General features: G+C 41.7%; 1 protein-coding gene across 1 annotated transcript in view; it reads left to right on the top strand.

The window, feature by feature from the left end:
* Nucleotides 1–13,190: 13,190 nt before the first annotated feature.
* LOC120025985 (metabotropic glutamate receptor 2-like) overlaps nucleotides 13,191–14,553 on the top strand; it is a 44,727-nt gene continuing 43,364 nt past the window's right edge. Inside the window, exon 1 of the mRNA XM_038970763.1 lies at nucleotides 13,191–13,842. Within this exon, the coding sequence (XP_038826691.1) occupies nucleotides 13,327–13,842 (516 nt within the window). The 5' untranslated portion in view covers nucleotides 13,191–13,326. The remainder of the gene's footprint in view (nucleotides 13,843–14,553) is intronic.

Raw genomic sequence — 14,553 nt, 5'->3', positions numbered from 1 at the left:
GAATACTTATGTAAATAAGGTATTTCTGTTTTCGCTTCGTCATTATGGGGGTATTATATAGTGTAGATTTATGAGGAGGAGAAAAAATACTTCATTAGAATATAGCTGTAACGTAACAAAATGTGGAAAAAGGGAAGGGGTCTGAATACTGTCTGAATGCACTGTATTTTCCCATTCATTACAAAGACCCCCATTGCTTTGTTTGACAAACCCATGCTCTCTCTATCTCTATCTCTCTCTCTCTCCAGTCAAACAAATATTTTCAACCCTAATATACCTGATATATGACCTCAACATGATATGAATTTATATCAGCAAAACTCTTGTCATACTGCCCACTACCCCTCCCTGCCCACCCACCACCCTCTTTTTTTGCCCACCATGTTTCCATGGCAACCCCAGAAAGCGAAGAAGAGAGCCCTTCCAAGAGTGAGAATATCTCTGATTATACTTCTCGTATGGTATGGTGGTGGTATGGTTCACACTCCATGATGCTACACTGTAAATATTTGATTAGCTTTTTCATTATGGATTTGTCTTCGATTAGAATAACGAATAACGAAGTATGCTAAAACCACTGTCCAAGGACAGAGCTCTTTGATACAATATTCATTCACTTCTACCTTTCATTCAAAAAGTGATCCCACTGTGGTTTTCCACACTCTTTCTCCGTGCATGCAGTCCTTGGAGATGGTTCTTCACTGAATTAGCAAAAATCTGCTTAATAGTACCAAATATGGGTTCTTTAGCTTATAACCATAGCGGAACCCTTTTTTGGTGCTACTGTAAATAGGACCCTTTCTTGAAGGTAAAAAAAATAACCATGCTCATGAGGTTCTAAATGGAACCTGTAAGGTGCTATAAATTACATTTCCTACGGTTCTATAAAGAAGCATTAAAAAAGGTTATATTTAGCACAGAAAAAGGTTACAGCCTTAAAACCCACTTTTTGTGGGTCTTGAAACTTCCCATTAGCACTGCATGAAATGGTCACTTTTGCACTTGTTTTTAAGGACACACCTCAAATATTGCCACCCCTCCTCCGCAGTTCAAGCGACCTGATGTTAGACAGGTAAATTGACAAACCTCGTGCTATGACTGGAGAATACCAGTGAGACAGTTTTTACATGACGAAATAGAAAACGAACGGGAATTTGACACTTGTGCTTCCTTAGCGTCATCCAAAAATAGAGCCCTTTATCTCTGTTGTAACTTTCTTTCTCCTCAAGTCAGTGTTCACTGTTTATATTCTTAATCTCCCAGTGATGCAATTAGTTAGAACAACTCGTGTCAAGTGCTGGACGCACTCGACAGAAGCAGAGGGCAACACATGATGCAGTATATTCACTCAATAAATGTATTATGTACCCATGTGCATGTGCTGTGTATGTACTGTGAAGTCAGTCAAGTGAAAACAGAGGAAGTATGTATATACTGTAGATGTACAGTATGTGAGTGGGTGCAAGTGGGTGAGTGTTTCACGTTTCAGAGAAGTCAAATGTGTCATAAGATTAAATGTATCATATCAAATCATCAAATCAAGCTTTATTTATACAGCACATTTCAGACATGGAATGCAACAAAATGTGCTTCATAGGAAAAAATATGTAAAAAAAATATGAAAATAAAAGCAGAAATATTTACAACACAACAAACATAAGATAAAAAAACAAAAGAATGACAAAAACTGAACGACTAAAAAGCACCCTAAGAAAAGATAAAGATCTTAATTTTAAGATCTCTTTTAAATATGTCCACAGTTTTGGCCCCCCTCAGGTTCTCTGGCAGGCTATTCCAGAGGATGAGGGCATAATAACTAAAGAATGCCTCTTCATGCCTCTTGATCCTAGGTTTTGGGATAGTTAAAAGGCCAGTGCCAGAGGACCTGAGGGACCTACTGTGTACATAACCTAAAAGCATGTCTGACATGTATTGGTGTGCACAACCAATAGAAGAATCTTGGTACCCATGCTGCAGCATTCTGTATGTTTTGCAGTTGACCAATGGCTTTCTTGGGTAGAACAGACAGGAGAGCATTACAGTAGTCAAGCCTGCTTGTAATAAAAGCATGGATGAGTCTCTCTGTCCTAGCCTGAGAGAGAAACTGCGCACTTTGGCAATGTTCCTCAGGTGGTAAAAAAAACTATTTTGGTCACATTCCTAATGTGTGATTCAAAATTTTGTTCTGAATCTAAAACTCACACCTAGGTTTTTTACCTGGTGTTTTATCTTTATTGCCCATTAATTAATATGTGCGGCCAGATTTGCGCTCTGTGCTTTGGCACCAACAAAAAGTACCTTGGTCTTGTCTTGATATAGTTGGAGGAAGTTGTAAGCCACCCAAGTATTTAAATCACTAATACAGTCTAATCATTTATTCAAAAAATTCTCTGGTGACACATAAATATAAAGTTATGTATCGTCTGTGTAGCAGTCAAAATCCATGCTGTGCTTTCTGATAATGCTGTTCAGATCTAAATTGGTTTAGGACCTTGTTATTCGGTCAAGAGTTCTCTGTCACCGTATACGGTGAACATAACTCAGAGAAAATACATATCATATGTGGCGTTCCACAAGGTTTGATTTTGGGTCCGGTACTGTTCAGTTTATATATGTTACCCCTTGTAAAATATATAAACTGAACAGTACCGGACCCAAACTAATCCACCTCTCCAGTCTGTCCAGAAGGACATCATGGTCAACAGTGTCGAATGCAGCACTTAAATCCAAGAGTACAAGGAGAGAGAGCTGTTTGGCATCTCGGTTGGCTCTAAGATAATCTCCCACTTTAACTAAGGCTGCCTTCTTCAGATATGCTATCAAAAACTGTTTTTGAAGAAGGTGGTGGGGTTAGGATCTAGAAGGCCGGTAGAAGTCTTAAGTTGTAATATCACTTTCCTGAGCATGTCTGTGTCAAACAGGGAAAATAAATCTGTAGTGCCTTTGCGTGGTAGACTAGGGAACATATCATCAAACTTCTCATCAGGTTTTGCTTGACTGATACCCAGCCTAATGTTGATTATCTTATCTCTTAAATATGCCGCACAGTCATCACATTTAGATGTGGAGGGAAGTTCAAATAGGTTTGAGGGGGTAGGATTTATCAGGCCATCAATGGTCGAGAAGACCACTCTCAAATTATTCTGATTAATAGTGATCAAGTTAGAAAAATGAGCCCGTCTGGCATTTCTAATTGCCTTTTTATATATGCCAAGTTGCTCTCTCAGAATATCATAACGGACCTGCAACTTTGACTTTCTCAACTTCCGCTCTGCCTTTCTGCAATTTCTCTTTAATTGATTAATTTCCTCACTCATCCAAGGGTGATGTGGCCTTTTTCAACTTTAATGGAGCTATGGCATCAATGGTTGCCCTTAATTTTCTATTAAAGTTATCAACTAAATCATCACAAGAGGAAGGCTGAATAGGTGGTGGAGAATTGTTCATACATTCAATAAAATCTGTAGCAACTTCAGAGGTAGGATAGTGTTTCTTAATAATGTGTTCAGTATTACCCTGTGCTATGGGCAACAAGGTAGTAAAAAATACACAGTGGTGATCAGATAAAGCAACATCAAGAATAGAGGATATGTCAATAGAAAGCCCCTTGGTAATTAACAGGTCCAGAGTATGGCTGCGGTTATGAGTGGGCCCAGTAGCATGTTGGGAAAAGTCCATAGAGCTCAAAAGATTCATACGGCCTTTTAGTCAGTCTCTTTCTCAGCATGAATATTAAAATCGCCCAACACAATGATTTTATCATAGTTCTCAAGGACATAATTCAGATAAATCATTAAATAAAGTGGGGCAGGACTTTGGTGGCCTATACAAGGTTATGTCCAGCATTGGATGCTGACATTTAAACAGTATAGCATGATGCTCAAAAGACCAAAAGTTGCCAAACGAAATATCCTTACAGCTGAGAGTATTAGTAAAAATAGAGGTTGCCCGCCCACCCTTTTTCCATTTTCTGAGAGAGTATGAAAAGCTGTAGTCCAGGGGGAGTCTTCAATAAGAGAGGAACAACAGTCTGATGATAGCCACGTTTCAGTGAGAAACATGCAATCAACTTTGAGCTCAGTAATGAGGTCATTCACAAGAAAGCTTTTACTAGTGATTGCTCTAATATTTAAAAGCCCTATATTCAATGACTGTGGGACACTCTGCCCCTGGGGAATCTGCCTCGAGGTAACCAATGGAATAACAAACAAATTATTAACGTTATAAACACGTTTTCTGACAGTCTCCAGTCTAACAGAATAGTAGAAGATGACAGTTTGTATAAACTCACCAGAAGGTGGAGTTAAAGTAACATAAATTAGGTTACTCACAACAACCGTAGTGCCATTTCAACAGGAGTTGCTTATGCTTTCCAAGTTCTGTGTTGCTTACATGCTGACCACACCTCTCGCATTACGTGCACAAGCGTTGCAAAATACATTTACACATACAGTTGAAGTCGGAAGTTTACATACACCTTAGCCAAATACATTTAAACTCAGTTTTTCACAATTCTTGACATTTAATCATAGGAAAATTCCCTGTCTTAGGTCAGTTAGGATCACCACTTTATTTTAAGAATGTGAAATGTCAGAATAATAGTAGAGAGAATGATTTATTTCAGCTTTTATTTATTTAATCACATTCCCAGTGGGTCAGAAGTTTACATACACTCAGTTAGTATTTGGTAGCACTGCCTTTAAATTGTTAAACTTGGGTCAAACGTTTCGGGTAGCCTTCCACAAGCTTCCCACAATAAGTTGGGTGAATCTTGATCCATTAGTCCTGACAGAGCTGGTGTAACTGAGTCAGGTTTGCAGGCCTCCTTGCTCACACACATTTTTCAGTTCTGCCCGCAAATGTTCTATAGGATTGAAGTCAGGGCTTTGTGATGGCCACTCCAATACCTTGACTTTGTTGTCCATAAGCCATTTTGCCACAACTTTGGAAGTATGCTTGGGGTCATTGTCCATTTGGAAGACCCATTTGCGACCAAGCTTTAACTTCCAGACTGATGTCTTGAGATGTTGCGTCAATATATCCGCATAATTTTCCTACCTCATGATGCCATCTATTTTTTGAAGTGCACCAGTCCCTCCTGCAGCAAAGCACCCCCACAACATGATGCTGCCACCCCCGTGCTTCACGGTTGGGATGGTGTTCTTCGGCTTGCAAGCATCCCCCTTTTTCCTCCATAACGATGGTCATTATGGCCAAAAATGTATATTTCTGTTTCATCAGACCAGAGGACATTTCTCTAAAAAGTATGATCTTTGTCCCCATGTGCAGTTGCAAACCATAGTCTGCCTTTTTTTATGGTGGTTTTGGAATAGTGGCTTCTTCCTTGCTGAGCGGCCTTTCAGGTTATGTCAATATAGGACTCGTTTCACTGTTGATACACATACTTTTGTACCTGTTTCCTCCAGCATCTTCACAAGGTCCTTTGCTGTTGTTCTGGGATTGATTTGCACTTTTTGCACCAAAGTCCGTTCATCTCTAGGAGACAGAACGCGTCTCCTTCCTGAGCGGTATGACGGCTGCGTGGTCCCATGGTGTTTATATTTATTATAGTATTATTGTTTGTACAGATGAACGTGGTACCTTCAGGCGTTTGGAAATTGCTCCCAAGGATGAACCAGACTTGTGGAGGTCTACAATTATTTTTCTGAGGTCTTGGCTGATTTCTTTTGATTTTCCCATGATGTAAAGCAAAGAGACACTGAGTTTGAAGGTAGGCCTTAAAATCCATCCACAGGTACACCTCCAATTAACTCAAATTATGTCAAATTGCCTATCAGAAGCTTCTAAAGCCATGACATAATTTTCTGGAATTTTCCAAGCTGTTTAAAGGCACAGTTGGTGGTGGTAATGCACCTTAAAGTTGGTTGCCAACCGCAATATAAAGTCCAAAGAAGAAGAAGAAGACTGAAGGAGGAGAGATTACTAGAAACTAACTTGGTTTACCCTTTTATCTGTGGATTAATTGTCGGAGTAGAGGTCCTTGTGTATTTCAGGTAAAATAACAAGCCAATGTTAATGTCCGAGGATAAATTATCTAGCAACAGCAAGCTAGCTAGCTAAATTGCCATGAATGTTTAATGTTTTTTAATGTCCCCAAAATAATATAGTTGGTTCAGAGTTGATTTTGATATTTCAACCTGCGTGTCCTGATCGTGTCTGGTGTGGATGGGCAAAATCAAAATGTGCGGTTAGGGTGAATCCTGGCTCTTTTAAAACATTCTGGTTGCTCCCACAGCAAATGAAAGTTGTCACAGAAAGAGATTCCTGTCATTGCAAAGTTTCTTCAGGTACTTGTTCAGGGCGAAGAGTCGGCTGAAACGTTACGGACACCTTTGATAGCATGGGAGGGGGCAAGAGATAATGATTATCTTCCCTGTGCTAGCGTAAAATGATCGCCTAAAATGAAAGTCGTTAAAACCTACGTGAGTGATGATGGTGTCAATGGAGTAGTTGGCCACAACCGTGGGCAGAAGGGAGTTGATTGCATGGACATGGGCTCCTGGGTGACAGTGGACCTTGGTCAGTCCACAGATCATAGGCAGGCCAAAATCTCTCACCATAGGGCTGCCTACATTGATGGTGGTCGTGATGGAATCCAATGGGTTAGCGACCTGCTGAACTGTGGTGGCCATTGGAGAGGATGCCACTGGGCGGCCTGTTGGTATACACCCAGGATCCATGCTGACTCCCGGGGCTGGTAGGTCCGTCTCAAGCAGGGCAAAGCTGTTTGATAGCTGGATTGGATCTTCTCGGATAGATGAAGGGTGGCCAGACTTCCTCCCCGATCTCCAACGCCTTGCGTGTGTCCAGTCTCCCATCTTATGTCTCATGGAGTTTACTGTAAGATCTCATGGAGTTTTCATGTTAGATTGTAGTATAATCTCTTAGAAGATTAATATTTAATATCCAACTGCTAGCTTCACATAGAACAAGTCATACAAAGGATAGTTCAAAAGACCACCTCGGAACGTACATGAATACCAATAACCTTTTCCGACACATCTGTGTCGAACAGATGTAGGGTTTTGGATGGGCCCTTCCAACGTAGGGATAGTTTGCAGTACAGCTTGGCTGGATCGGTCATGAAAACCAGATCACCAACTGGTTTGAAAACATTTCCCTTGTTGTATTGCTCCTTCTGTTTTTTTCCCCCAAGCCAGATGTAACTGGGAGTTGGCATCAGCAAAGGCCAACAGTAGTCTGGATGTTACAGAGGAGGCGTACTGTGATGGGGACTTTGAGGAGATGTCAGACGGGCTGGGCGGCGTGACAACTCAGTGCCATTGGCATGTTTCTTCCTTCCCTGTGTTTGACCACGTAGTTGTAAACATTGAGTTCCAGTGCCCATCGTGCTCTCCGCCCTGTAGGGTCATTGTCCAGTGGGATCATCCTGAGCCACACGTGTGGTATGTGATCAGTTACGACCTTGAACGGATTGCCTCCCAGATAGTGTATGAAATATCGGATGGACCACACTATAGAGTAGAGTTCCTTGTCATATGTGGACCAGTTTCTCTCAGATGGGTTGAACATGTGACTAGCATAAGCGATCACTGATTCTCTGCCATTCTGCACTTGACTGAGAACAGCACCAACTGCCATCTTGGATGCATCACAGTGAATGAGGAAGGGCTCGGGAAAAGTCAGGGAATGACACGATAGGTGGCACTGAGAGGGTCTGTTTCAAGTATTTGAAAACCTCATCGGCCTCCCTTGACTACTCAAAAGGAACGTCCTTGAGTGTGAGCATTAACTCTGAAAAAGAGCTAAGTATTGCTTTCCACCAAAAACATCAAACTTTCCAAGAGTTTTCCCATAGAAAATTGAGTTGCTTGTGGCAGAGAAATCCAGTTTGGTTGGAAGGATTGTGGCTAAATCATTGTCTGTTGTGTCAGCACAAGCTTTGACAGGTAATTCCCCCCCAAAAATCCTTAGAGTAAAACTCTCCTTGTCCTTTCCATCACCATGAAATGGTTGGAGCAGATCCACTTTATAATATATCACTTTGTTAACAGCAGCAAGCTCTCACCTTTCCTCTCGCCTCTCCTATCCTCCTCTGAGTCTGACATTCTTGAATTATTGATATATCTTGAATCAGATATCAAATTTAATTCCTCTCACATTTTAGCTGTTTAGTCCGTTTGTTATTCCACTCACTTGTAATTGTATAGTCCTTTCGTAAGTCTGTTTGGTTGCATTGTTTGAATTTATTTGTATTTTTACAGGGACAGTGCACATTAATCAACGTTTTAGTAAAAGTTACCAGTTTTAGCCAGCCGGCTAATTTTCAACCGCAGTTCTTGGTCTTGAATAGAAAGCTTCACAGCAGAGGCTCATTCATTCACAGTTTGCATGCTAGCTAGTTCAGTGCTGTGGTCGGTAGCACCGTCATGCAAAACAGCATATAAAGTCTGTAATTCCTAACAGAAACTGAAAAGTTCTGTTCCCCAGCCTCTGTCACCTATTATGTAAGGTGTGGATATGAAGATGAGCCTAATAGCTTATCACTTAGATGATTAATATGTAATATCCAACTGCTAGCTTTACATAGAACAAGTAATACATCAAAGGCTAGTTCAAAAGACCACCCGGGAACATGCATGAACCCCAATAACCTTTTCCCAGGTCAAGTATTCCATAGAGTGATTACGCCCTCTCATGGCGAGGAGACATTAACAGTACATCACTTTCTACACTAGTATGAAACATGTGCTGCCCTTTTTTTCATGTCTTATGTGGAAGCCTTTCCTACTGCTATTGCTACAAATACAGTCAATAAACTTGCCAAGGTGGAAAATGCTAACTTTAGGAACGTGATATCTATCAACAAGTGACACGTGACATGCACACAGATGATAGATTGGACTGCCCAGAATTTGACTTTCTATCATGTTTCGATGAAGAGCACAAACACATGGAAAGCTTAACATACTCAGGGAGCATTATAATTGACAGATTACAAGTTGTGCACCCGAAATGGCACCATATTCCCTACCTAGTCCACTTCTTTTGCCACGAGCCATATGGGTCCTGTTCAAAAGTAGTGCACTATAGGGAATATGGTTCCATTTAGGATGCAGAGAAGACTATCAGGCTAATAGGAACCACATGAACCAGTGGTACTTTAACTGAAGCATTGTTATTTATAATTATTTTTTAATTATGCGCAAAATGGTAGAAAGAGGAAGGGTGGGAGAGAAAATCAGAGGGAGAGTCTGTGTGGCTGTGGAAGAGAGAGAAAGACAGAGAAAAAGAGATTAGGAATTAGGGAAAAATGGGAGAATATAGGTATTTAAATGTCTAGAGGGCAGTAGATTTGGGTGCTGGGAAATCCAGGCAGAGGAGTGAAACGTGACCAACCACCTCGATTCGGTCTTATGTAGTAACATTTGAAATTGTGTTTTTTACATTGGAGAAAAGTAGAGAATCAGAGCTACAAATTGTATATCATACACTGCAGTTGAGGAACAATTGGAAAGTAATTATGCTTTGAAAGTTAATGAACTTGTAACCTCACTTTTGAGAAAATGGCCCTTGAATGTTTTGGTACACCTACTGGAGAGCTCTTCTTTGTCTACACCTATTCAGCATTGTTTATACCCTCTTAAGCCTTAGCCCCACCCATCTCTTTAATCAACCAAAGATTTCAAAATTAAAAATTGTGAAAGTACTAGCCTACAATAAGGAAAAACTCCAGGTTAAAATACTATTATCTAGACCTTGGCCTATATCCTAATCTGACCTTGGTGCAGGTGATGTTGTTCTTCACATTACCATCTCTGGTAAACACACAAATAAAATCAACATTTATTTGTCACAGTGAAATGGTTACTTCTATATTTGCATAGTAGCAATATAAAAAATAGAAAGTGTCCAGATAAAAATATTGTATAAATATTTAATAATTATTAGATGATGCTTACCAACACACTAGGGGTGTGCCGAGTAGTCGGACAAAACAAGTATAATAACGGTGTCACGCCCTGACCTTAGAGATCCTTTTTATTCTCTATTTTGGTTAGGTCAGGGTGTGACTAGGGTGGGTAGTCTAGTTTTTTCCTTTCTATGTTGGCCTGGTATGGTTCCCAATCAGAGGCAACTGTCTATCGTTGTCTCTGATTGGGGATCATATTTAGGCAGCCTTTTCCCACTGGGTTTTTGTGGGATCTTGTCTATGTCTAGTTGCCTGCGAGCACTACATTAGTTTCACATTTCGTTTTGCGCTTTATTGTTTTCTGTGAGTTTCATCCAATAAACATGTGGAACTCTATGCACGCTGCGCCTTGGTCCATTAATTCAACCAACGATCGTGACAAACGGATATGGGCAATTCTCTTGATACAATTATGATCCGAGAATTTTTTCGGGTGCCAGCAAGCATGTTTCTCATGTGTTAGTCAGAGAGTTTCTGAACCATACTGTACTGTCTTTGAGTCACTCGTTTGCATGGTCTAAATAACTCAACTGGCTTTACATTTTACATTTTAGTCATTTAGCAGACGCTCTTATCCAGAGCGACTTACAGTAGAGTGCATACATTTTATTACATTTTTACATACTGAGACAAGGATATCCCTACCGGCCAAACCCTCCCTAACCCGGACGACGCTATGCCAATTGTGCGTCGCCCCACGGACCTCCCGGTTGCGGCCGGCTGCGACAGAGCCTGGGCGCGAACCCAGCCCAGCCTGGGCGCGAACCCAGAGACTCTGGTGGCGCAGCTAGCACTGCGATGCAGTGCCCTAGACCACTGCGCCACCCGGGAGGTACTTGATACTGCTGCTGTTGATACTACTGCTCTGATTGGATAGAGTGAAGATCTATTTCTCCTCATAATTTCAGGATCACTTTTCTTTGCATGTTTTCGGTCTGATCATTTAGATTGTTGCTGCCTGCTACTATGATAAATCACATTGCGAGGACATTTGCTATCAAGCTATCAATGTGCATAATATCTAACAAGTTGGGTAAGGGTAGGGAAAAAAGCTAAAATGCTAATGCGCATTCTGACTGAGTGACAGCAAACTTGGCTGCCTGCAACAAAATGAGGACACAGACACAGACACACATACGCACTGACACCTCCGCGAGCTGCTCCTAATCGGCATATTTTTTTGCTGTGAGAACATGCAGGGAGGTAAATTACCAACAACTATTTAGGAATGTTAAAACACTTCAGTTTTTTCTGATCACGTGTATCATCCTATCCAACTGTCACGTGTCAATTTACAGATACAATTACGAATATGAGTATGGCCATATCAGCACACTTGTGAAAGAAATGTGATAACCACCCCCCAGCCACATTTAGCTAAGTGGATGGGTCACTATTGTCTAGACTTATACACATGTTCATGAAATACAATATATGGCCGTAATCACCCACAGACACACCTGGCTAACTTGATGGGTCATGTAATCTGGCAAAGTGGAGTATTTTCTTAAGACATGTAGCTAGCTAAACAATGAACCATAATCCCAACCCATACTACTAGCAATACAACACTGATTGTCATAGCTAGGCACCATGCATGAAATGCTCTAGTATGAATGTACAGGTAGTTAAAGCTAACCAACTAGGTTCAATGTGAGCTAGCTAGCTAACATTATGCTATAACTAGCAATTCAAATGGATTAGCTTGCGAGGCAGCAAACTAACGTTTGAACAGTACACTTTAACTTGCAATGAAAATGACTTTCTGACAAAATTAGAAACGTATAATTACCAGTGTACATGGATGAATGCTTTACGGCAGACTGGAAACCTTTTAACTCGGTTTTGTTTGTACAGCTTGTTTGGCCTGTGTTATGTCAAGTCACTCCGGTTCACACTGACTGTGTGCAGAAAGTAGTCCATCAAAACTTTTTCCCACTAATCTTTGTCGATAGTGCCTGCTAAACTCAGGGCAGCAATGTTGTTGAGAGGAGTAGCAACACTTTTGCAGTTCTCCATGGATAACATTATATCTTTAAAAAAAGTAGTGGTAGCAAGGATTATCTACACATACTGCGGAGCTCACATTATAGACAGAAGCATGCTAAATGGCAGACCAATCTGAACTCATCTATCTGCACGTTCAGCCCATCCATTATCTCAGCCAATCATGGCTAGCGGGAAGGTTCCCGTCGTTTTTTGTGGGTAAACCAACTAAGCTCGTAATTTAACAATTTTATTAGTATTTACAGATGGCATCCTCGTTTTGTATTAAGGCAGATGAAAGTTCACATGTTCCAAAACACATTTTTGATAAATAAATTACATTCAAATGCCTCTTCTGTGAAGTAGTGACGTGCGACATACGCCTAGCTTCCTGAAACGGGTCACAAATACACACACACAGACACACACTCACAGACACACACACACACACAGTGGCACATACTCACTCACTCATCTGTTGAGATGGCTGACAGCCTGGTTATGTGGCACAAGATACGTTGCTGGGGTGAAGTGCATCTTGAGGAATGTGCTGAGAGTCACAAACACCTGCAGTCTTTAAGAAAGAGAGCTCTTATAGAAGGGCTGTAGATAAACATGTAGAGGTTGTTCAATGATGTATGGGAAAAATGAAGACATCTATTCCCTTTACACCTTAAAGGGATACTTCGGGATTTGGGCAACGAGGCCACTTCCCCAGAGACAGATGAACGTGTGTATACCATTTGTATGTCTGTGTCCAGTATGAAGGAAGTTAGAGTTAGTTTCAAAAGCCAATGCTAACTAGCGTTAGTGCAATGTCTGGAAGTCTATGATACCCATAGACGTCCAGCCATAGCGTAAGCGCAACTAACTCTAACTTCCTTCATACTGGACACGGAGACATAAAAATGGTATCCATGAGATCTTCTGACTGTGGGGAAGTGGATAAAGAGCCTTGTTGACAAAATTGTGAAGTTTCCCTTTAAACTGGACTGGAGGTAGTGAGGAAAGTCTGGATTTTCACACCTTCCTGCCACGAGTAGGAGCAAATAGCATCTGTGAACCTCAATTTGGATGGTTTGGAATAAATTCTGTGCTTTTATTTTGGAGGGGGCAAAAATGCTCTTTGAATTACAAATTTGTATCAGTCACTTTTATAACTGAAGTACCATAACATTAATGGAATTGTAACATGAACAATGATATATTATTAATTTTCCTCTCCTCCACTTGCAGTGAATAACCAAGATGACATGAGTGTCAAGAGTGGGCTCTAGAGTGATCCACCTCGCCCAGCCTCAGCCCCTGTAAGACCCTTCTGTGTCCCACTCCTACACCCACCTACCCACAACCCACTACACTGACCCCAGCCAGACGACCTGACCATGCCCACCACCGGCCTCCTCTGCCCCGGGCTCTGGGCCAAGGCTGCCCCTTGGTGGTCCCTTCACCTGCTCCTCTTTGACCTGCTCATCTCTGAGGCCCTGGCCAGCCCTAACAACAGATTCCCCCCTTCCACCAAGAGGGAGATCACCATCGACGGGGACCTGGTGATCGGCGGACTGTTCCCGGTGCACGAGAAGGGTGAGGGGGTGGAGGACTGTGGGAAGATCAACGAGCAGAGAGGGATCCAGAGACTGGAGGCGATGCTTTTAGCGCTGGATGAGATCAACGCGGACGAGAGGCTGCTGCCAGGCCTCAAGCTGGGAGCCCACATCCTGGACACCTGCTCTAAGGACACCTACGCTCTGGAGCAGAGCCTGGAGTTTGTACGAGCCTCCCTCACTAAGGTGCACGAGCCGGGGTTCATCTGTCCAGACGGATCCAACCCCATCCAGGATGATGTCCCTCTGGCCATTTCTGGAGTCATCGGGGGCTCCTACAGTGACGTTTCCATCCAGGTACGTTTCTCATAGAAATCCATTCATTAACTGGCTATGACTGTGTCCAGTCAGTTCTATACAGCCTATGGTCCATACAGGTACCTTTACACCTCGTCATCTCACACCCCACCCATAGGAGTCTAAGCCCCCACCCCTCCATGTGTAATAAAAAACGTATAAAATACTACTAATGAATCCTCATACAATGTGAAATTTGATTACGTCTAATATATTACACATGACAAACAGTTGAGAGTAAGGTAGGCTACCATTACCCACCAGCAAATAGGACAACTTAGTTTTGGTCAGTTTCTTTCAGTCATCGCAGGTTCCGAAACGAGCCTTGGAGGATGCAGCTATGCAGTCTTTTTAGCTATTAGCCACACAGTATTATTCACTTTGCACATTAGGTATCAGGTGTTGAATTTGTATTTTTTCTGTGCCTATGCCTGCATATCCCTGCTGGTAGATAGATGTGAGACGTGCTGTTAACGTGATATCAGTATTCAGGTTTAACTAGCGGCAGTAAGAGAAAGAGCTAAGATGGAGTGGGATTCAGTTCTCGGCTTTCGCTGACGATTCAAAGCTCTCTGTAACTAATTGGTCCCAGCTGAGATGATGTCGTATTCCTGTTTCATGAGTTAGTACTCCAAATATTGTGTTTGTGTGTCTTTGTGTGTGTACATGTGTACATGTGTGTACATGTGTGTGTGTTTATGTTTATGAGTG

Source organism: Salvelinus namaycush, chromosome 2, assembly GCF_016432855.1.
Source record: "Salvelinus namaycush isolate Seneca chromosome 2, SaNama_1.0, whole genome shotgun sequence".
Classification (NCBI taxonomy): domain Eukaryota; kingdom Metazoa; phylum Chordata; class Actinopteri; order Salmoniformes; family Salmonidae; genus Salvelinus; species Salvelinus namaycush.
The sequence above is the reverse complement of the archived record's forward strand: the minus strand, read 5'-3'. Positions and strand labels throughout refer to the sequence as shown.